Raw genomic sequence first — 23762 nt, 5'->3', positions numbered from 1 at the left:
AATTCAGATTACAGATTTAAGGGGCATTGCTGCCAGTTCCCATGCACAACCCCCATTAACAGCAACGTTAATGCCCTGCAAATGGTGTTAACATTAATGAAAGAAACTATCGCACAAATGGAGAAATAGACCCCTCTGGGTGAAAAGCAGAGCTCAGGACAGTGCCCAGCCTATGGACACCTATGACAGAGTCAGGTAAGCAGACATTTGTTCTACACAGATGAAGCTGAAAATATATGTAACTGGCAACGCAAAAGCAGGAGTCCTACATGAATGTGAGTAGTCTGGCACATTTCCACCAGCATCATTCAAGTTTAAATCACATGAATGTTCAGCATATTACTACACCACTTCTGGCACTGTTCAATCTGAGCACATATATCTAGTCTAAAACTAGAGTTGTTGGAAGTACGTTATCAGGGGAAAAAATTGGCTGAAAAGAGTGGATACCAAGCTAATTATGGAGGGGGCTGGTTGTATTTCCTGTTATTGAAACAGCTCCAGACTGAAGACTGTTTTGGGGTTTTTTTTAAGAGGTCTCTCATCAAAAAACATTTGGTATTTCATTACTTTTTCCATTCTACCTCAGGCAGAAAAGAGAGTGCGTATAACTTCTAAATACAAGCCCAGAGGGACAAACCTCAGTTTGCAGCACTTAACCTGGAGTTCAGGCACTCGTAGGACATAGATGAGAGCTCCCAGATGGAACAAAGGCCTGACCTCCATCTACCATCATCCCTATGCTCCTGACAATTCGGCAGGGGGCGTCTCCAAGTCATTCCTAGTTTACTGCTCAGAAGTATTCACCAGAAACAGACACTGAAGAAAAGCCAGGGCATGGATCTCCCAGACTGGCTGGACAAGGAGACTGGAACAACAGAATTTTGAAGGGAAGATGCACTTGAGCCACATGCCTAAGGTGAGAGGAGCCAGACTGCAGAGAGGGACACAAAGGTTCATATTTATTAGGATACGCCATCAAATGGGGTCCAACATGAGACTGTTACACACTTCCTGCTGTCCTCTGGAGCAGTTCCCAACTCCATCATGTTGGTCTCTTTGCTGATCTGTCCTTCTCCATTCATTCTTCCTGGGCTCTCTGGTTATTTGGAATATTCCTCCTAACCCAGCTGTTCACACAGACATCACCAAGCCCATCCTCTCTTCGGCTGCCGCAACAGCTGCCACTAAACCTGGAGCAGTCCGAGAATTTCTTCGTGTTCTCAAGCTTGTCAGCTCAGTTAATGGTTGAGCAATTCTATCAAAATCTGCTCTGCTGAAATGGAGAGCTTATATTTAGCCTTCTACTTAAGCAAAATAACCTACTACTGCATGAAGGTCATTTTTAACAACAAGCTTGAACAATTTTAGAATACCATCTCCTCTTTTTGAGTCAGTGAATATTTATTTTAAAAAATTGCTGGCTAGAAACTGAATATTGTAATGTGATAAAAAGAATACCAGCTGATAATAGAGCACAGTGACCTAGAAAAAAAATTTAGAAGACTGACATTTTTGTCCATAGCTTAAGAGCAAATTAAGTACAAACATTTGAAAAAGTTCAACTCCATAAAATTAATTCAAACCCTTCTCATGGTAAATTACACTGTAGCATTGCTATGAGTCCATGGCAAGTATACAAGGGTTGCATTGACAGAATGCTCATGGAAATTACAGTCAGTGCTAGAGCCTGCACAGCCAGGGTAGTGCTGTCCCTGACCCAAACAGTGAACTGTTACACAAAAATGCCTTTTTTTAATGTATATTGAAATGAACTTTCATATTAATGCGGAGTACATGAGAAGCATTATGATCAACTGCACAGTACTTTATTTTAGCTTTACAAGTACTAGCACATATGCTATGAAGATCAGAATCATCAAGCAATGTAATTAAAGTGCACACGAATGGCTTCCTTGGGGCGATGGGGCAAGGGAGAGGAGGCACAAAAGCCTCAACAGCATCTCTCTCATCACAGGTAGAGGAACGTGTATGTTAACTGGGTGGACATTTATCAACTCTCACACTTCTTCAGTGCATTAATCCTGACTTGGTTTCACATGGTCAGTTTGTTCCTTCCATCTTCCCTCCAGATTTTTTCTTAGAGCCTGTTGTTTCTAATCAAGTCATGGTGATTTTCAAGTGGTTTTGTTTCTAAATAGAAGACTTAATTTTGTATGCATTAGCCCTCCAAGAAAAATACCTGCATAAATAAGGTCTACCTTCTACAAACTTTCTGCATGCACATCACCCATGGATCAGGATTTCAAGGACTTTTCAGTTACTACTTGTTAGACTTCTTTAGCCATTTCCCAGACTTTCAGGACAGCTTTCGTATCCTTAGAGGCCCTGAAACTTATTTGGCCAAGGAGATCCAGACCATATCGGGTACTTGAGGAGCTCGGGGACCAAACACAGCAGCTACTGCTCCTGAGCATCACTGCATGAATCATCCTCCCCGAGCAAGATGGTTTCCAGGCTGCCGAGCAAAATATCTTTGCAGATTTCAGCCTATGCCAACATTAGTTTGAGCTAATACATTGCTCAGAACATGATGCCTAAACCACCTTTTTACAAACAAACCCCGATTTTATAAAAGTATTACTAATGACTCGGTGTTCATTAAGTTCTCCTTGGAAAAAAAGGTATAATATCTTTTCACTTATATGGACATAGTAGCAATAAACCATTAAATGCAGTGAAAATATTAGATGTAAAGAACTGGGAAGCTGGCAATAATAGCCTTGCTAGTGTACAACAGACCTGTTGTGTATTGATGACATAGTACTATTACACCCCGGCTGCAAAAGTAACATGAAAATCGCATGAACATTTATTTTTTAAAAAAATCAGCATATTACCATCAAGTTGCATTTAACAAATAAAGCAGCTTTAAGTGCCCTATTTGGTCTTAGAAACCAACTTTCCAGGATTATATCAAAAGCAACACCGCCACCGTGTGGCAGAAATCGGTCACACCACAGAAAGCGATAAATACAGGACTCGAATCAAGAAAAACTGGGCTTGCTCCATTTCCCAACAGCCAGACATCCTACAGCAGGTTCCCGAATTCACTTGAAGCAAGCAAGGTTTCCCGCGGGTATATATGGACCTCTGCTGTTTTCTCCCTGTGCAGTACAGGGAGATGTACTTTAAACCCAGTGTTGTGGATTTCTTGTCTGCTTTGACTTTCTAGATTACATTGCAGTTGTGCCCAGTCTTGTACCTATTAATACCTGAAAAATGTAGTGAAGACTGCAGGTATCATACAAAGGTATGTGTGTGCCTTTGGGGGAAATGGGGAACATGCTATCAATAACCATCTGTCTGTCTGGGCACACAGCTCATGTGCTAGAATGGATATTTAACTGATCTCATACCCAGCAAGCAATTATTCACCAGCGGGAAGTGTATTGTGAAGTGGGTAGATCCAGGACGCTAATCAGGCAGCAAAGTCCTAGTGATTTCTTATCTCATACATGAGCTTCCTAAACCTCTCTGCAGAAACTGGTAGTATTTGAAAAGACCACGGACTATTCCCAAGAACAGTTTGTGCTTTGTGTTTTTTTGATATGTTCTGCCATTTTTTGTTTAGTGGGTTGGTTTGTTTGATTTTTTCCAAGCTGTTCGGATCTTCCAAATCTTTTTACCAGGTCAAGAGATTACTGTATTTCAATTATTTAATTAAAACAGTACAGCCTCAGATGATGGAAGCAGCACAACTAACACCAGAGTAACAACCTTGCAGCTGTGTGCATGCAAAAGCCACTCGCTTTGTGCTGAAGTCCTTTAGACACTATAGAAGATGTATTAATAGGAAAATCCAGAAAAAAGTTACTAAATATTTAGTTATATTTCCTAGCGATCAAGACAGTTTCTTCCTTGGTTCCTGCCAACATCTCCTTTCCCGCCTGTTGTTTAACATGCCTGACAGCTGGCACCTTCCACTCCAGGAACATCTGCATTTCAGAGACTGCAGAGAATGAGTGAAGCACCACGAATCATGATGAAGGGCTGAAAACACGCACAATATTCATGTTTTCCCAGTGCTTCCAAATACCATCACAATGAAAACTCCAGTCTGAGCATTTTCCCCTTCTGATGTAAGTACCTGCCTTTCACCAACAGCCAAGAGTTGTGAATACATATGTAAAACAACCACACGCCATATGCCATCCCATCCTTTGATCTTTTCAGCAACCGCCTTCCAAATTGCTGCACTGTGAAGCATTTTAATGTATACTTTGTACAAGCAGTTACGACCAAAGGAATGATTTAGTAACAAAATGTTTGGAGTAAACCAATTGAGTAAAACTGCAGAGGGCATGTGCAATCAGCCCAGATTTGAGCAACAGCTGCTACACATTTGTAGAATAATAGATCTGATGAACTAATTTGTGAGAAGAACTGGGCACAGCTGTGATGCAGCTCACAAACCAAAAGCAACAAATTGTAAGCAACTGCAGAAAAGGATTTTCAGACCAAGTTCAGTAAAATTGTATGTAGTTGGGTTTGATTTTTTTTTTTTTTTAATTAAATAGTTTGTCAGACAAAGGAACCAGGGAGAAAACGCCTCTATCTGAAGTAACTACTATTTAAAGATCTGTAGCAGAGTCAGAAAATCAGTTTTCTTTTAAAGTACAGGAGTAATTCAATAGAGTTCAATGAAAACTACATGAACAAATAGACACCTTGAAGGCAAATTCTGAATTTTTCCAGAGAAACACCATAGATGCTTAAGATACCAAGTACAGAGATTAAACTTTCATTTGCTGCTACACCCAAAAGGAAGCTACAGTTCGCACCTACCCTTCAAAGAAATCATCTCAAGAGTGGATATCACACAACGCAGGGGTCACCAGATTTGCATAAAGCTGTTAGAGAAGCACATGCCAATGGATTGTTACAAGTTTGGTGCCACGTAAAAATAACTCTGCCAAAGTTATCACTAAAAGAGCATACAAATAAAACTATATTTTAAAAAGTTGAAATAATATTGTTTCATCCGTTCAGAAGTACATATCCACCAAGCAAAGCCAAACCCGAATCATACAGACGCACACCACATTGGATCAACAGACAGGATGAGCTAAAAATCAACTCCAGCTTCTTGCTAATTGACACAGCACTGATCAGTGTCTCCTGGCATCACGCTGTACCTATGGATTGCCACATCAAGGTGTTCCGGGGTGCCTGGCCAGCAGCCCCCACGCTGCACTGGTGTGGAACTCTGCACTGCTTCCTTCCTCTCTTCACTTTATAACGAGCTACAATTCTCCGCTCATCTTTACTCCCTTCCACAAAAATACTGATTCAAACCTCATGTAGTTATCTGTTTTCCCTCTATTTTCATCTATTTTACTCAGAAAGTATAAAGAAAAAAGTAAAAACCCTTCCTGGATGAAGCTGTTGAATAATTAGAATCATTGCCAGTTTTTCATTTTGTGACATATTTTCAAAGACCTAATAGATAAGCATAAGCAAGGACATCAAAAGGCATCAGAATTTACATTAAAAAATCCATACAACAACGGATTTTTTTATTAGTATAGCTGTAACCACAATGTTTTGAAAAATGCTTTTCAGAGATAAGATAAATATCCAGAGGAATCTGGAAGGAAGAGTCTGTCCAGCCAGCCCTGTGTTGCAGTGAATGGGCTGGATCCCACACTGAACACACACAGAAAAAACACAGTGGATTAAGCAGCCTCAGTTCTCACCCTGTACACCTGAGGTAGCAAGAAAACACCTCAGCTGAATCCCTTCACTAAACTATGCTTAACAGCCACTATTTAATTAAGTCTTAAGCCCAGTGACCAAGGGAAAAAAAGCATTAAGTTAATTAACATATCATAATGCAGTACATAAAAAAACCTTTTGACAAGATAATAAAAAAATATATGAAAGTCAAAGCAAAAGAGCTCTAATTTAGGATTGGTTTAAAAACACCTCAGGCCTCACACTGTCTATGTTAATTAAGTGTATTTGAAGCCAGGACTCCTCATATCTATACATGTCAAGGCTTTATTTACAGTCAGAGCTCCAGATACATAGTATCAATACTTAACAATCTCAGGTATAGCCACTGAAATAGATATTGCTATGGTATTTCTGGATGCAATGTCTTTGAAACCTATTAAAAATAAAATAAGTTTTCATTAAAGCTGCAGCCTTCATCTAAGATGGTTGCAAGCACTAGTTGTTAATTATAGATTAAACATTTCAGCAAGACTTTGAAACTGTACTTGAAACTAACCCAAATAAACTGAGCTCCAAGCTCAGTGTTTCCAAACATTGAAAGATCACACAAGTTCACACACATTTTAATTGTTTGCACATACCTAACATTACATGAACTTTCTCTTGCAAAAAGGCTCTTTGTGCACATCATTCTACAGCAGTATAATGCTCATCTCAACTCCTCCAGCTATAGCCACTTATACTATTACACATGATCCTCTCATCCACTTGATAGATTTTTTTCTTTTATAACAATAATAACAACAAATAGATGGCTACTAGTTATTTCTACACTAAGTGTTCCAAACATACCTTCTTAACAGTTTTATTCAGCTCAAAGTTCAGAACCATTTACATTCTTGAAGTAATAATATAAACACAACTCCTATGAGGTTTTTAGGTCACATAGCCATAAAAACTGATGCTATTAAAGACTTTAAGGTTTTTCTTTATGACTTCTACAAAACATCAGCGCATTTTTCATAAACCACTGCAGAATACTTCAAACCTTGTGCTGGTGAAACAAGACTAAGACCAACAAGGGAACTAAGCAACATTTTCCTACCTGGTATCACAATGGTTTACAATCCAAGGGATTACCGAGAGACAAAGTGCTGAAAGAGCTCTAGCAGGGGCCATTTTGGGCCAATGGTGGCTTTATGGACTGTGTGTTACTGCTGTTAACCAACCCCACCCTCAGCAGATGGGATGCATTGAGGATAAGGATGAAGAGCAGAGCCCTGAGCAGCTCACCAGGCTCTTGTTAACTCATTAAGAAGGGAGGAGGTCAGGGGCTGAGTAAATGCATTGGATAATATGAAAATTTAGTGAGGAAAGGTGCAGGGTGTTTCTCAGTACCTGCAAGGTACAAGCAGAACAGGATTGGAGCCGCCATCATTCGGAGGAAGAAAATAACCAGGTGCTCATGTTGTCTGAGGCTGGGGTGATGGTACATTGAATTCCTCATCACCTGTGGGAGAGAGCAAAGCACCAGGGGAACCTGAGTTACTGAGGGGCAGAGCTGGGGATCTTAAGTAATCACTCAAGGCTGAACAACAGCAGGATTTATCCCATTTGTTTGGTTTGTTTTCTCTGCACTACTGTGTAAAACCTCCCCTTGATGTGGCTTTGTGTACAAGCTACCGACTCTACACGTGGCAAAGTTTAGTAGGAGTAGAAAAAGATATGGTTGCAAACTGAGGTTCTTCTTTTCTCTCAAATTCTCCCACATGCATTTTCATTGTAACCTTCACAGGCATTCTCCTCTATTCTTCTTCCCCCACCAACCCTCCTGAAAAGTGTCTGCACTCTCACTATAACAGTACAGCCCTTCCATCTCCAGAAAGCAGCAAATCAGCTGAAATGTCATTATCTGAAAGCTGGTAAATTCTACAGAAATGCTTTTCTAAGAAAAAAAAAAAAAATCTTATAATGAAATGACAGTAATTGCTGCAGTTTATCTTCAATGTGGATTTCTCCCCAAGGCACATCCTGCCTGGATTAGATTCTCTGTCTACAAAATGTTGCTCTTATAAAGTCTGTAAAATATGTTATTTACAAAAAAAAATCCACCCCTCAGTGTTTGATATCCTCAAAGAATGATGCATAGTGTTCTTGGGGAAAAAAATAACTGCTTAAACATTTCATCCGGAAATGTAAATGGCTGAGTTCTGATCTTGTTATCTCAATGATACAATGAGAATTTTGTGTTAAAGACTCAAATCTTTCAACTGTTACACATTTTTATGCTTCCTGTTTCATTTCACTAAATATCAGGCAATTTGTTTCGTCTACTGTCTGTTTTGGGATGTGGCTCCTCCCAAACCAAGTGGAATGTGTATTTGTAAATATGTATTTGTATTCCTTAATAATAAATACAGAAAGCTTATGTTATCACTTGCAGTCTCCACAATCTATTCCCTCATGTTTAAAAAACACATTCTATTTAAACTTAAGGACAAGAATGTCGATCTGCACTAAACACCAGGAGATCAATATTAAGTATTTCCCATTAGTTTTATTCCTATGTCTAAAATCAGTAAAAAAAAGACCTACAGCCTACAGGAAACACCTCTTCCGTTTGTTTACACACACAGGTAAAAACAATCCAGCAGCTTGATATTTTAAATGAACACCATTAATCTCTATTTATTTTACCTTCTACTGTTACTAGTAGCAGACACCAACATCAAGCAATTCTAAAGGGGAAGCAGAAAATAACTATTTTTCCAGTTACTTTCCCTCATGCATTTTGCAGAACTTTGTGTATGAGAAGTTACAGTGGTGCCCTCCTATAGCTAAACTGGTTTGGTATTTGTACGGGTACACATTAGGAATTTGGAATTCTCTAACGAGAACAGGAAAGAAAAACGCTGAAAGATAAAGAAGTCTCATTGTAAAGCCATAAGAATGGCTCTAAGAATAATTCTAGTAACCTGAAGGTACTCTCTGATCATTTCAAAACACTGTTTATATTTCCAGTTGATTGCATCTATTTACAATTGTGTGTAGATACACAGAACACCTGCCTCTCATTTTTCTTGAAGCAGGGAAACCTACAAGCAAGAGTAGACTTAAAATAGAATTATAAAAGCAGAAAGAACTCTTATTTTTGTCTCCTAGGAAAGTAATTAAGACACTCTAGGCTACAACACTATAATACTGCTTACACTACTATGGAGAAGACTGTAACATCTCCCAACCTATTCCAATTACCACTTTTACTGTATTTGCCAGACATGTCTCTAAAATCTCTTTACTTGATCTAACATATTAAGTTTTACAAAATATATTTGATCATCTATAGGCAGCAGGTTGAATGCAAATACTTCAAGCATATATTTAAATGACATGAGAGAGGGAGTACGAGAAGTAATCCATAGTGAAACGGTTGGAGTCATCACTTTCTGCAGGTTTTACTCGTGGAGATTTCCCGAAGATAATCAGTACATTGATTTATACTCTTGAATTTTTTTAAAGCCTGGGTCACTGGAAAAATCAATACCACTTTCTATCTTGGCAACCACTCATCGAGCAATTTTGTTAGAAAGGAAAACAGGAGGTGAGCTGTTGAAATATGTATGTGATGAAGAGCACCTCTAAAAGTTTTGAATCTAGTGAGAGGATCCACATCTTTCTTCTTCTAATCAGATGCAAAATATAAGTAAAATAACACAGGTTCACTGAATTTTGAATTGCTTCCTATACTGACTCCTAAGTCAGCAACTGCTAACTCACCAGCAGGTGCCACAGCTCACAGATCTGACAACTGTTATCAGCTCCTGCAACTAGTTTCTTAAGCACATAAAAGCAGCATTGCCGTCCCTCCTTTAGCTGGGGATGTGGCTGAGAAATTGGATTCCTCAGGGCTGCTCTAGTCCTGGGAGGTGCTACTGAGGTTTTGTGTGTTTTGGTAATTTGGTGTTTATTTTCTGTTCTTTTTCCTGGGCTGCAGCTTTGGGTCTTATTGTTTAAATCCACTTGTCACGCTGGTTGTGTTTTCTCACACTAGTGATGTTTTTATCCCTTTTATGAAAGTGTTTAAGGTATTTGTGTGTCTTTATTGGCTATAAAAGTAGTTTAAGTGATGAGCTCAAAATGTCTGAGCAAAGCATGGCTTTATCAAGATGAAATATTTGTGGGGTATTTATAGCTCCCAGGTTACAAGAATACTTGGTCTGCAGGCCATAAGAACACTTTAGGAAAAAAAAAAATGAACACACAAAAGCTATGCTATTGCAGTGTTTGTTAGGTTGTCTGTTAGGGCAGGGTTTTGTTAGGGTTGTCATTTGTCTAATTTGTTGCTTTTTTGGGTGAGGCACCTCTAGTATACCTGCATCTCTAAGAAATGCACAGGGTGAAGCAAGGTAGTCGGAAAGTGTGTACTTAGAGAAGCGGAGTGCACGCGTTGAAGCAGCTGTGTGCAACCTACGTGCTGGCCTCCTGGGACCTAAGAAATGTACCAGCCACACCTGCCTCTGCAAGCACTGTCTGCGAAACTGCTCTGAACATCCAGCCACGTAACACGAGGTTTTTCCCCCGTGTCTTACCCAATAAATTCCTGATTAGATGCGAGTTTTAAACCCGCTGTTGTATGTGTTGGTACACTCCAGCCCGCGGGACACAGTGCTTCCCCGCTCGCAGCCCAGGAGCGGCCATCGCCGAGCGCCGGCAGGGGCTCCGTCCGTGTCACAGGGAGAACGCAACAGCTTCAAACGGCTGTCTCTGAAGGCCTGCCGACTGCCGCCTCAGCTCTGCAGCCGCTCAGAAGGACACTGGTCGCGCCTCTTGGAGCGCAGAGCCAGCGCCCATAGCCGCCCCGGCCCGTCCCCTCAGGAGCCATGCAGAGCGCACGCGCCCGCCCCGTCCAATCCGCTGCTGCGGGCGGCTCGCGCAGCGAATTCAAACGGCTGGCGGCCGTTGGGCTGCGTGAGGCGGGGGGGGGGTGGCCCGAGGGGCTGCGCCCAGAGACATGGCGGCCCGGGCGGGCGGCCCGGGGCCCTACCGAGCCACGCAGCTGGTGAGAGCGGGGACCGGGCGGTGTGCGGGGAGGGTGCGAGAGAGGCGGCTGGTGCCGCGGCGCCCGGATCTCGGCGTCACGGTTACGACATGGTATTGACTCTTCTGCCCTGGTGAGACCTCACCTGGAATATTGTGTCCAGTTGTGGCCCCTCAGTTCCAGCAGGACAGGGAACTGCTGGAGAGAGTCCAGCGCAGGACAATGAAGATGCTGAAGGGAGTGGAGCATCTTCTGTGTGAGGAAAGGCTGAGGGAGCTGGGGCTCTTGGGCTTGGAGAAGAGGAGACTGAGGGGTGATCTCGTTAATGTTTATAAATATATGAAGGGTGAGTGTCACGAGGATGGAGCCAGGCTCTTCTTGGTGACAACCAATGATAGGACAAGGGGCAATGGGTACAAACTGGAATACAAGAGATTCCACTTAAATTTGAGAAGACACTTCTTCTCAGTGAGGGTAACAGAGCACTGGAACAGGCTGCCCAGGGGGGTTGTGGAGTCTCCTTCTCTGCAGACATTCAAACCCGCCTGGACACCTTCCTGTGTAACCTCATCTGGGTGTTCCTGCTCCAGCGGGGGGATTGGACTGCATGAGCTTTCGAGGTCCTTTCCAATCCCTGACATTCTGTGATTCTGCACCCCGGCGGGTCGGTTGGATGTCCGGTGTGGGGCTGTGACTGCGATCCCTGCGGGGGTCAGAGCTGGCTCTGCCCCTCATACCTGCCCCAGCCGCTGTCCCGCCCGAAGAGAAGCTGCTAAATTAATGTATGCTGTGATTAAGTTACAAAAGATGTATCCATCATTAACCAATTGCTATGATCAATGCTTTCTGGCCACCTGCAAAACCAGGAGATATTTCTCAAGTTTTAGATCCTTCTGCACAAAGATTGACAGAAGATTGAGTAATACATGGTTTAGAAGCAGAGTGCTTAGTGTGTATTTAACTAATGTATTTTAAGTAAGAAACTAAACAATTATAACTAACACTATTGATTATTTCTTAGTGTAGATGTATGTCAAAATTTTGAAAAATTGTAATGCATATGCAATAACTATGTGAATATAAGCAATGCAAGAGCATCCAGTCTTTGGAGCACTGATGGAGGATGATCCCCAGTGCTGATAAAATAAAGAATGTCGCTTAACAGCATAATTGACTGCTGCTAAGTTTATTTATTGGTTTCACGCTGGGTACGTGGCATCAGAGCCCAGGCAGGGACAGTGGCAGTGCCCTGGTCCTTGAGAACAGTGTGACAGCTCAGGATGAGGAGCCTGGTGATGAGAGTATGCCATCCTATCTAAATAGGGAAGGAAGAAAATACTTTATAATTGGCATTTATGTCCTCTGACAGCTGGATTCATCTTGTCTCTGAAGGCTATTCCAAATCTGAAGGCTGTGGGTTGATAGTCCCTGAGGAAACAGTTGGTATAGATGCTGAGTATGCGCAGGCTGGGGAAATAAGACTGATTTGTGAAACTCTTTCTGCTTTTAAAGTTAAAGAAGAGTGAGATAAAAACCTCAATGACATACTCATGTACTTTTTAACCAGAACTTTAATGTTTGTTTATTAATGCTACTACATTATTTAGTATGAATATTTGTTAGTATTAATGTTGAGATTTCATTCATACACTTATTAACGTAATATTGTTTTAATTGATAACTTACATTGATCAACTTCAGGCTTTAACCTTGCATTCTTTCCTGTTTTGTCTCCCATGCAGTGGAATGAAATTACCAAATATTTCCGGGCAGGCATGCCGTTAAGGAAACACAGGCAACATTTCAAAAAGCATGGCAGCTGTTTCACTGCCTCGGAAGCTGTGGACTGGCTCCATGAAGTGTTAAGGACTAACAGCAACTTTGGTCCTGAAGTTACCAGGCAGCAGACTGTTCAGTTACTGGGAAAGTTCCTCAAGAATCATGTAATTGAAGATATAAAAGGGAGATGGGGATCTGAAAATTTAGAAGACAATGGTGCACTATACAGGTACTGAAACAAAGACCAGTTAACAGAGCTCTTCAGGTTGAGAACTTTATTTAAGAACCTTACTGCTCAAATTCTCAAAAGTATCTTGCTTTGGGTTGATCACTTGGGCCAAAAATTGATTGGTAACACTGCTTTACTTGGCTCACTGTTTTACTTTGCCTTGCAGTATAGACCGTACATCCTGTATGCTGAGGGCTGGTTCTATGCTTTTGTCTAGACACGCTTTTCAACTTGTAGTAACTCTGTGCTGTGTTTACTTCTGTCCATTTTACTGAAAGTCTAAGTGGGAAACAGACCCTCCCTTTAGTTCTATAACTGAAGGAATTAATGGCCCTCACTTCTCAAATTCTGCTCTTAGTGTAAATATCTGTGTGTCTTTAGCTTGTCTTTGGAATCAAGAAAAGTAGCCCAAAGCTAATTTATAATATGATAATGTTAAACAGCATTGTAAATAAAAAAACTCACTGTTTTTCTTCTATTAATCCTATTAATTACAGGTTTCCATCAACATCTCCAGTTAAACCTCTGCCAAGCTCAGGTCCACAAAAAGAGAACGTGGAAAACTTACCTAGAGACAAAGAAAAACTTTTTAAACTACCACATTTATCCAGGAGAACTTTTAGAAAACATGAATTACTACAGTCTCTGGTAATAACTTATGTTTTGTACAGAATTACAGTTGCAATGCATTTTTGTCATAAAAAAAAAAATAAAACTAGCAGCAATCATCTTAAGAGGCTTGTTTATCTTATGGTGTAAACCACTCATTTTCAGGAAAATTTAGAAAACCCAAAACCTGATACAATAGAAGAAAATAAGGAAGATGCACTGCATAGGAAGGAAATAAGCCAGGAATATGTGCAAGAAACTTGGAGAAATATCATCCTACTGCAGTAAGTAATTATTATAAAAAGCACCTTCTCATGTATGTGCTTTGTGTATGTAATGGTCCAATCAAGCTTTTGGCTTGCACATTTTTTTGGATGTTTTTGAAATTCTGTTTTAAGTTGAATATTTTATTGTTTACATATTCTTTTCAATTTAAGAAATCCATTGAAATTTACTGGTGCTGGTGTTAAAGTATATTTTAAGTACCATAGATGCTCTCTCTTGCTGGTTTTTGGTGTTTGTCCTGGGCAAATGTCTGTCCTCAAATAGTCCTTCTGGAAGTGAGAGTTTATTAAACTTATCAAGTAACTGGTGTTTGAATAGAATGAAAATAAGTTCTTTCTGTATCATTACAAGCAAACCTTTAGACAGCATCTGCTCTTCCTCCCCATAGTTTGCAAACCATCTTGGGCCTCCCGTCTCTGGATGAAGTTTTGCAGCCAACACAGATAGTTCCCGAGTACGTCATCTACAACATGACTAACACGAGCAAACATGGTGTTGTTATTTTGCAGAACAAATCAGGTAATTTTTTTTTTTCTGGTTTTGTTTAAAGTTTCTGGGTTCTTAGGGACATCATTTGGAGGTGGATTTGGCAGCATTAATGATTGGACATGATGATCTTAAAGGTCTTTTCCAACCAAAATGATTCTATAATAGTTACAGTAATAAATTTCATAGTCTGTCTTTATACTTTTTCCCAGAGTACAATTCAGTGTATTTGTGTAGAAGGTTTTGTAGGTGTATTACATTCACTTTCACGTTACACATGTGTAGCAATATTTAAAATTAGTTTTAAATTAAATCTTTTCTATTTAAGATATTATTTAACATGTGTGCCATTATTTGTATTGGTCACTAAGTGTTTGGGCTTGTGTATAAATAATGTACTTGTTTGTTTATTTTAGAAGACCTCCCTCACTGGGTGTTGTCAGCTATGAAATGCCTCGCATACTGTAAGTCACAGAATAGCTTTTAATTTCCAGGAACCTATTTTGAGGGTTCAAAGTGAAATACACTTGTATGTTAAGATCAATTGTGATGTTTCATTTTGGAAGTTCAAATAATCTAAGTGCCCTGATGTGTGGAGAAGCCATGAAAGCAACTGTGTAAGCTTTCAGTGGAATTGTGCTGTCCAAGGCTGTGAAAAAGTAAGAACTGGGTTTTATGAAAATAATTCTTATTAACAAAGAGGCGGGGAGAAAACTTCAGTGTTTGGGCAAAACCCGTGTGTGGTTTTTTTCTGAGGTAGTTTTTCAGGAGTAAAGGGACTTTCCTTTTCCAGTTTCAGGCTTTGAGCTGGACTAACACAGTTCCTACATTTCATATTAACCTGGGGAGGCCAGTTCACAGGATACCAGTTGGATTTTTATTTGTCTTAAGAGAAATCAAACAAAGTTTTCCAAAAGGTTTGAGATGAAAGCTTGCTTGTATAGTCAGTTTTATAGTCTACTAAATTTGTCATGAGACCAGAAAGAAGAATTGCACTCATTTGTTCCTAGATCCCAGACTTGGAGTACAGCTCCTCCGGTTCCTCCTTCTTGCCTTCCCCACCTTTTTCTCCAAACTGTCTTCAGAAAAAGCTTATACACCAAACCCTGTAAGACACCTTTTATAGTTACAGTTCAGCTGTGGAGAACAAAGACCTTAATGTCTTGTGAATCACTGTGTAGTAGATGAGATGGAATTTTAAAGTCAGGTATTTCAGCTGGTAAGCATGTTTTGTGATAACTGCACTTTCATTGTCTGCAGACTGAGAGTCAGTCTGCACTCATCCCTTGTTTTGGTGTTAATGTATGAAATATCTGAAAGCGGTTACAACTTACAGAAAATTTATAATTTCTTTGTTTTCTTTGTGTATTTGTTTAAATGTAAAATTTAGAAAGGTGTAATGTTAAATCTTAACAAGAATCAGTTACCTAAGGCATCAGTGTTACCTGTACTTGAGCAGCCGATTTGGAACTACTGGGAAAAGTATTTACTATGCAGTAATATAATTAACCCAGGTTTTCACACACTGAGGGGAAAAAAAGAAGTACTTTCCCAGTGAACCTAATGAAGTTCAGTTTCTAATGGCTCAATCAAATGTGGATTCTGCTGCTAATAAAGGAGCAGTTTGGTTCTTCAGTGTGTACTGTGGCAGACCTGGGTGGTACTAATATCTCCTTTACACTGCCATTGATTTTTGTGAAACTTCACAGAATCTGTTTTTGAGGCTTCCTTTGTCAGCTGTATTTGAAATTGTTACAAACAGTACAGATCGTGAGTAAGTAAACTTCGCATGTTTATGAAGCAGGCTTTGAAAAGATTCTGGAGAAGCAGAGGACAGCTAGACTGGCAATTAGACTGACTCTATTTCTTTTTTAATAAACCGCCTCTTTAAATGGCTAACAGAGCATGCTGGAGTTAGGTGAGTGCCTCTCAAATGGAAGCTGAGATTGAGCTCTTTATGTGTGTGCTTGCCCTGCTATTTAACTCTTGCCCCTATTACTGGCAGTCACCTTCTTTAGCTCCTCTCAAAGCCATACTACCTGTAACGTGGGTGTTCATATCTGCATATATTTCTAGCTGTGGAGTGGAACCATGGTAGGGCTCTGTGCAAGGTTAGTGTGACTTCACAAGTTCAGTTTGCAGCGTCTGCTCTTGTGAAAATGACCCTTGTGGGTTGTTGTTTTTTTTTCCGACATGACCCTTTTTCTTCAGCTGCATTCCCAAATACACAGAGCCCCTTACCTGAAGAGCATTCTTAGGAAAAGCAGGACAGTGAAGAGCTTGGTGAGTGGACTTAAACCAAAGTGGAAAATGTAGCTGAGCACTGGTTTTTGAGCATTTCAATGCCTTAATTCCCATGTCAGTCCTGTATTTAGAACTAACAGGTCTTTATATTCATTAGATGAAAACTGCAAGCGAGCTTGCTGGTTTTTTGAACTCTCAATTCTGCATTTGAGTGAATTAGTTCAAGTGGAGATTTTATCTCTGCATCTGCCAGCTGTACGGTAACCAAATGATGAAGGTGGTAGGTACTTTGCACAGTGAAAACTAAAAATACACTGGCAGGGGAAATGCTGCTTTAGTGTATTTTCAGTGTAGTGTGTGCTAATGTGATTATGGATTATAGTTTGATCATATCAAAAGTTAAATTTTCCCTAGTTCTTTGTGTAATTAAACCTGCCATCTCCTAATTCATTGGAATTGGCTTTGTAAGTTAGTTAATTTCACTTGTAGGAGTTCAGTGGAATATAATAATGTTATGGTTAAAAGAGCTAGAAAACATCAAATATTTGTACCGGGCCGCTTTCATTCTTTTTCTTGTCTGTAGCAACATGGTCAAGGTTGATTAACCAGATATCATAGATAATTGAATTGTTTACCTGTCCCCTTCTGAAGAAAAGATCCACAATGGGAGTAGTGGTGAACAAGACTTCTACTTCAAAACTGGTCTCAGCATGAGACTCTTGATCTGGGAGCTGGAGATTCCTGTGGGACAACTGGGATTAGTTTGGAAATGAAGGGAAATGCAAGAATCTTGTGAATTATTTTGCTGAGAAACCTAGAAAGGGCATAAATGAGTTTTGATGTATTTTCCTGATGGGGAACAGCTTGTTGGAACTAAGCACAACTCCTCAGTGGGTATACAGAATATTTTATACTATTTTTGCTTACAAGTGGTACAGTGCTGAATTAAACAAAATATTTGTATAATGCTGACATAATTCTTTTCTTATGAAACAGTAATTCCTATAAGAACAAATTTATGTTGATTTTTTTGTTGTTTTTTAATAATGGAATTGTGAGAGTAAATCCTTTTGTTGATTTTTCTCTTTTCACCTCTTTTTAGGGCCTAGAAATAATGACATGAGCCAACCAACTTACAGTGGGTTTGAACGGGATGTATTCAGAACAGTTGCTGATTACTTTCTCAATCTCCCTGAACCATTACTTACTTTTGAATACTATGAACTTTTTGTTAATATTTTAGGTATGTATGAGCTTAGAAATCATCAGTACAACCTGTAAGTTTATATCAACAGGGGAACAAATCTAATTCAAAGCAGACCTTGATGCTGTAATTTAAATGGCACGTTGAATCTGAGGAAGATCATCAATGCTGTCATTGTGTAATACAATATTAATTGAAATGCAGTTCTGTCTCATAATGTCCTATAGCAATTGCTGTCTGAGCTAACATTCTAAATATGCATTAACCATAATTTTTAAAAAATGTGCTCTTTCCTGCCTGTTCCTCACTATTGCAGCCTGTTACTGTTGTTCTTGCATGTTGGTTGCAGTTATCTTGGATTGCTTTTGGACTGAGCTAAAAACCTAAGGGTTTTACTAACAGAGCCAACTATATATGAGTGTCTTACATTTGTTGTCTTCTGTGTTCAGTCAGCAGCTTGCTTTCTGAACTTGTTCTTTTTTGTACCACTTGCATCTTAACTTATTTTTCATTTTCTGATAGTTATGTGTGGCTACATCACAATTCCAGATATAAGCAGAGGAAAACATTCTGCCCAAGATGAGGAACATAACCCACAACCTTCAAAAATTCTTCACTTGAACTCTTTCAAGTCAACTGAGTGTCTTCTTCTAAGCCTCCTTCGCAAAGAGCCTGACAAAAAAAAGAAAGAACATGAAGCTTCCAGGAAGTCTTCTTCAGAAGAGATAACTATTCAGAAACAATGCACAAAGAAATTGCAGCAATATCAGCTGGCATGTAGACAAGGTAGTGCCAAAAATCTAATAGGGGGAAGTTGTCAAAATCTTTCAGGTTTCAGGAAGGAACAAGATCCACCTCGAACATTTAGGACAAGATGTTACTCTTTGGAAAGAATTGGAGATACTGCTTCAAATGTATGTAATAAAGGAGAATCGGATTCCCTTGGGCACAGTAATGTGAACACCACCCTGGGCACGAGAAATAGAAAGCAATCACCGCTGTCTGAGCATAAAGCTAATTCCGTGTTGGAGCTTGGGTTTGATAACATGTGTCAAAACCAAACCCATGGTATCCAGAGAGTGGCTGCCTCAACTCTCCAGGATAAAGAGCTGCTTAATGAAAATCTTGGGCCGAAGCAAATATGCAGGTCTCTGAGTTTACTTGGCAAGAGGAACTCCAAAAGTTGTGTCAACATCAATGTACCCATTGCTGAAATCACAGTAAAGCCAAAGCCTCAACTTTGTGGGCAAGGAAAACCACATACCTCTGGTGTGGACATCAGGACGGAGGTTTCCGATATCACCATCAATAAGAGACGCTGTAAAAGTACCACAGAACTCTCAGAATTCTCTTTCACTCACTCTTTTATGTTGACTGGCACGCAAAGTAAGATGGATTTCTAAAGCATGTTGTATTGGCTTATTGTGTTGTCTGACTAATCTCTGCTTCCTTAATCTTTGGCACTGTTGCTCGGTTTTTTGATAACCGTATAACATGATCTGTGGGTTTTAAGAAAAAAAATATAATTCTGCTACATTGTGCTGCCTAAGGGGAACCTTTCATTCCTCTGCTAACAAATCGTAGCGTGTAGTATCTTTAGAGCCTGAACTCGATGTGTCAGCAGCATTCACCTTTCTGTTCAGGTAAGTGATGAGGAATTCTGACCTAGACATTCTCTAAGAGTGGGCAGGGAATTTACCCAGACCTGCCTCTTGGAGGAGATGCATTTTTCTGGACTTTGAAACGCATTTTTTGGAAATACTTCCAGGAATAATATTAGTGTCACTCATTAATTGTACCAGCAGGTTACCATAATGAAACAAGTTGAAGGTGACCACACAAAAAAAAGTCACATAGCATTATCTATCATGTTACAGCTGATTTCTATGAAACATAGATTATCATTGAAAATAATAACATTTCTTGTACCGAGATAAAAATATCCTGAAAGTTGGTTCCAATCTTAATGACAGTTGTCTTTACAATTAACTTGTAGATCTCCTTCAGCCTCATTTAGAAAGAATTGCTGTTGAAGCGCTACAGATATGTTGTTTGTTGCTTCCACCACCAAATCGTAGAAAGATTCAGCTCCTAATGCGTATGATCGCTCGGATCAGTGAAAACGTTGATATGCCGCGGCTGCACGATGCGATGGGAACACGTTCTTTGGTAAGAAAATCGTAAGTGCAGCATACCTGTTTTAACATTGTGGCTGAAGTAATGCTGAGAATACCCGCAATATTCTGTACTTGAGGTTCTTGTCCTTGCAATTAAATAGTCACCAACAGGCAGATTTTTTGTCTCAAGAATACTTACAAAAATCTGACTTGAAGCAAGCACTTTTTTGTGTCCATCCTAAGATATTTCAAATATTGGTATTGCTTTTGTTTACTTTGAGAGAAGAAGGGAAATAATTTCTTAATAGAATGTGAATGACTACTTAGTCTGATTTCTGACCCAACTGCCATCTAACTTAATAGGTGTTGGCAAAGAGTCTGTAGAAAACTTTTCTTGGGCTAGCATTTGTGTATCTGAAGTTGTGACAAAACCGGTTTCAAATAAGTGTATTCTGCCTGGTGAGTTTAAAGATGAGCTTCAAAGTCTGAATTTAAGCTTTCATTGGAATTACTAAATACTTTTGTCGAACAAGATTAGATAAAACAAAGTTACCTGCAGATGCTAATTTAAAATAAGCTTGCTAAAAACTGGAAATATAGAAGCTGTAAAAATTATTTTAAAGCTATTTAAAACTGGATGTTGGTTAGGCTGGCTCTGCAGGTTTTTGATCATCTCACTTGTCTCAAGATGGCTAATTGGACATCCTTCTACAGAGGAAGGCTTACTACCTTTCTAAAAATATGTATTTCATAACTGAAAGTACTGTTCAAAAGTGTGCAAGTCTAATGTTATAAGAAGTTAATTTTTTTCTTATCTGAAATAAAGGTATAATTGGTTTTCCTCCTCTCTTGACCAGTGGTGCTGGCAAGAGGCTGCAGTGCCAGTTGGTACTGGGGGTTTGCTGCTACCACTGTGTAGACTGGAAAGAAGGCAAATCCCCCTCGACTTCTTGAACTAACGGTCTGCTGAACACTTTCAGATGATACAGACCTTTTCTCGGTGCGTGCTGTGCTGTGCGGAAGAAGTAGATCTCGATGAGCTGCTTTCCACGCGGTTGGTTTCATTTCTAATGGACCATCAGCAGGAAATATTTAAAGTACCGACTTACCTGCAGGTTGCAGTGCGAGATCACCTGGAATATGTGAAGATGGCTCAGGTTGGTGGCATGAGAGAAGTTTAAATTCATTTGCTAATTGCAGAGTATTTGTTACTTCTGAAACTAGGATGGGAAAACTGCAAATAAAAAACACTATGTTTTGAATGCTGAATTGTATTAAACTGTAGGTGTAGTCATAAATAGTAGCTACGTTATAAAGTTTTGCAGCTTATGATGTTGCTTTAAGTTAGTGTGCTTGGATATTTGTTAGCTTCTTACTGAAATAGTGATACGTGATAATTTGCAAATACACACACCCCTTCTTCAACTTCTGTTTCAGTGCAAATATCCAAAGGAAGAAATTTGTGCCATATTACCAACATATTCATACTGCAAACAAATAACTCCTCAGGAGTTTGAAGAACAAAAGGTTTCTACCTCTCAAGCTGCAGTGGCAGAGCTCTTGGAGAACATTATCAAAGATAAAAACTTGTCTGTGAAAGACAAAAAGAAAAAGCTAAAACAGGTAAGAAACGTGGTGGATAATTCTTCTAATTCTGACAAGGCCTTTGAGGGGAGGATCTCAGTCCCTGGGACAGACCCAGAGCAGACTGGAGACAGAGGAATGCTGGATTTTCCCCAAAGAGCTGTTAGGTGTATTTGGATTATGTGCTCTGATTGGGATTTTTAAAGACAGCGGCTAATACTGCATTTCAGGCAGCAGCATTCAAACAATGATTTGAAACCCGTGTAATATTATCCTAAGACTCTGCTTTCTGTTCCATCATGTGTGATAGAATTACAGCATGGTTTCTCATGCACTGCTCTACAAGTTTATCATTAAAATGCTATGGAAAGACTTAAAATCAATTATTGATCATCAATTTTTGCTTTAAGGGGTCAAGCTCTGTCCTCAACTCTAAACATTCTTTTCTGAGGATTTAGCTTTGTGTTTTGTAACGTGTATATTGCTAAGATTATCTGGCACTTCTATGGCCTATTACTAAAGCTAAAATACAGCAAATCTGACAGGATTTAATACTTGAGGGTTTTTCTTTTTCGGAAAATCTTTGGCAAGTATTTCTGAGCAATTGAATAGTATTGTACTTGTCCTGGAATCTCCTAAGCGAGTCTTGTGACTCAAATTTGAAAAAGGAGCTTTTCGGAGCAAGTACATTTCTTTCTCTTTGCCCCTCTCCCTGCTTCTGAAATACTGACTTTCATACATGTTGTGAAAACTTTCTGGTCCCATAAAAGTGAAGGCTGGACTTTTATGTTCATTAAAAGAGTAATTAATTACAGTTGATTTAAAACTTGGAGGAAACAAGCAGTAAAGAGTGGTACACAGCAGCATGTTAAGCAGGTGAAGTGGGGAGGAAGGAAATAAAACTCAAATCCTCTAACAGTAAAACTTGAAGTACATACTCACACTCTTGATGAGTTCCCACTGAAGTACAGCTCATACTGTAAGGACCACATGTTAGCAAAGGTTATTTTTAAAATTCACAGAGCTTTACCATTGTAGTCCTGTCATTTGTGGTGTGATAAATTACAGCTCTTCAGGGCAATTATTCAGTTTAGGTACTTATAACTGGGGAAAATTAAACATGTGGCACTTTTTAGAGGGTCAGGTCCAACTTGGGTTGTCACCAGAGTTACCAATGGTGTCATGTTCTATAGGCTGAATCAATCAGCAGAAAGCCTTGGCTGATGCATAGATGTATTTACCGTTATTCATTCCTTCCTGAGACCTTTCATAATAAAAGGGCAAAATGTCAGAAACATGCCTCTGAAGCCAGGTATTTTTATTTAATTGTATATCTGCAGGAATTGAAAAGTTACTCCATTGGTTGAATAGTAAGCTCTCCTAGAGATTACCTTCTAAATATGCTGAATTTTGGCTTCCATGTAGATAAAACATATTTATTGTTCTTGAAAGCCAGCTTTCCAAGCATGAACAGAATATCCACTGATCCTGCACTGATGGCGCAGCTCCACGTGGGTGCTGCCTGGCCTGGCTGGGGGATAACATTGTCCTGGTCACAGCAGCTGAGATTTCTTGGGAATAAAGTGAGACCAGAAGCTTTTCTCATTTCAACAGGAGATAAAGTGCCTGACAAAGCTTCCGTTTGACTCATTGCCGATAGTTGTGCTGCTCCTGCTGGTCCACATCCTTACCAAGTGATTCCTGCACGGCTGGAGGTTTTGGTAGAGTCTATTTTATTTTATTTTGCTTTTGTGTTTTCTAGTTCCAGAAGGAATACCCTCTAATCTACCAGAACAGATTTCCAACAACAGAAAATGAAGCAATGCTATTTGAGAACAAACCTACCATCAAACAACCCATGCTTAGCCTAAGGAAACCAAGATTTCGTAGCCTAAGATATTAATTTCACTGCACTTCAGCTACTTATTTATTTGATGGATGGACGTATGAATGATTTACCACAGGGCACGTGTTACAGAAATTTGAATGTGGCTGTGTGTGCAAAAGGAAGAAATGTTTACATGGACGCTATGCTGAAACGTGCCAAAACTTTTATTTTGGTGCAGATAACTTTTGAATGATTGCAAAGAGAGAAATAAATATTTATCTGTTTACAAATTGTTACAATATATTATGCTCAGTAACATAAATGTGAAAATGAGCATGAAGCCGTTAGTAACCAAAATTTTATATATGGTTTTCATATGGGAAACTAATGATATGCATATTGTTATTTTTTTAAATGGTCAGGAATTTGTGCCATTTATTATAGTTTGTGTAGGTTGTTGAGTGTCTGTATGTTGTGAATAAGTGCCTTCCTTTATATTCTCAAAGTATTTGTCTTTAAACTAAACAATGTTCTCTAAGTTTGGGACTAATTTAAAAGTTGGTTCTGTCATTTCCAAGGGAGCTGGAAATTCACCATAAATAAAAGATTATCTGATTCCATACAATACTTGCATTCAGCTCATCTGTAAAATTCACATA

At 39.4% G+C, this 23762-nt stretch overlaps 1 protein-coding gene across 1 annotated transcript; it reads left to right on the top strand.

The window, feature by feature from the left end:
* Positions 1 to 10711: 10711 nt before the first annotated feature.
* On the top strand, positions 10712 to 23178 carry DEPDC1 (DEP domain containing 1; the record flags this gene model as incomplete). The annotated part of the gene is made up of 12 exons (XM_080349053.1): positions 10712 to 10759; positions 12481 to 12746; positions 13244 to 13394; positions 13521 to 13639; positions 14029 to 14159; positions 14543 to 14590; positions 17473 to 17613; positions 18097 to 18960; positions 19571 to 19743; positions 20672 to 20848; positions 21129 to 21314; positions 23038 to 23178. The coding sequence occupies 12 exons, from the start codon at positions 10712 to 10714 to the stop codon at positions 23176 to 23178; spliced, it is 2445 nt and encodes an 814-aa protein (XP_080205179.1).
* Positions 23179 to 23762: the final 584 nt, after the last annotated feature.

The sequence above is a fragment of the Nesoenas mayeri genome (assembly GCF_963082525.1).
Source record: "Nesoenas mayeri genome assembly, chromosome: 8".
Taxonomy (NCBI): Eukaryota; Metazoa; Chordata; class Aves; order Columbiformes; family Columbidae; genus Nesoenas; species Nesoenas mayeri.
The sequence above is the reverse complement of the archived record's forward strand: the minus strand, read 5'-3'. Positions and strand labels throughout refer to the sequence as shown.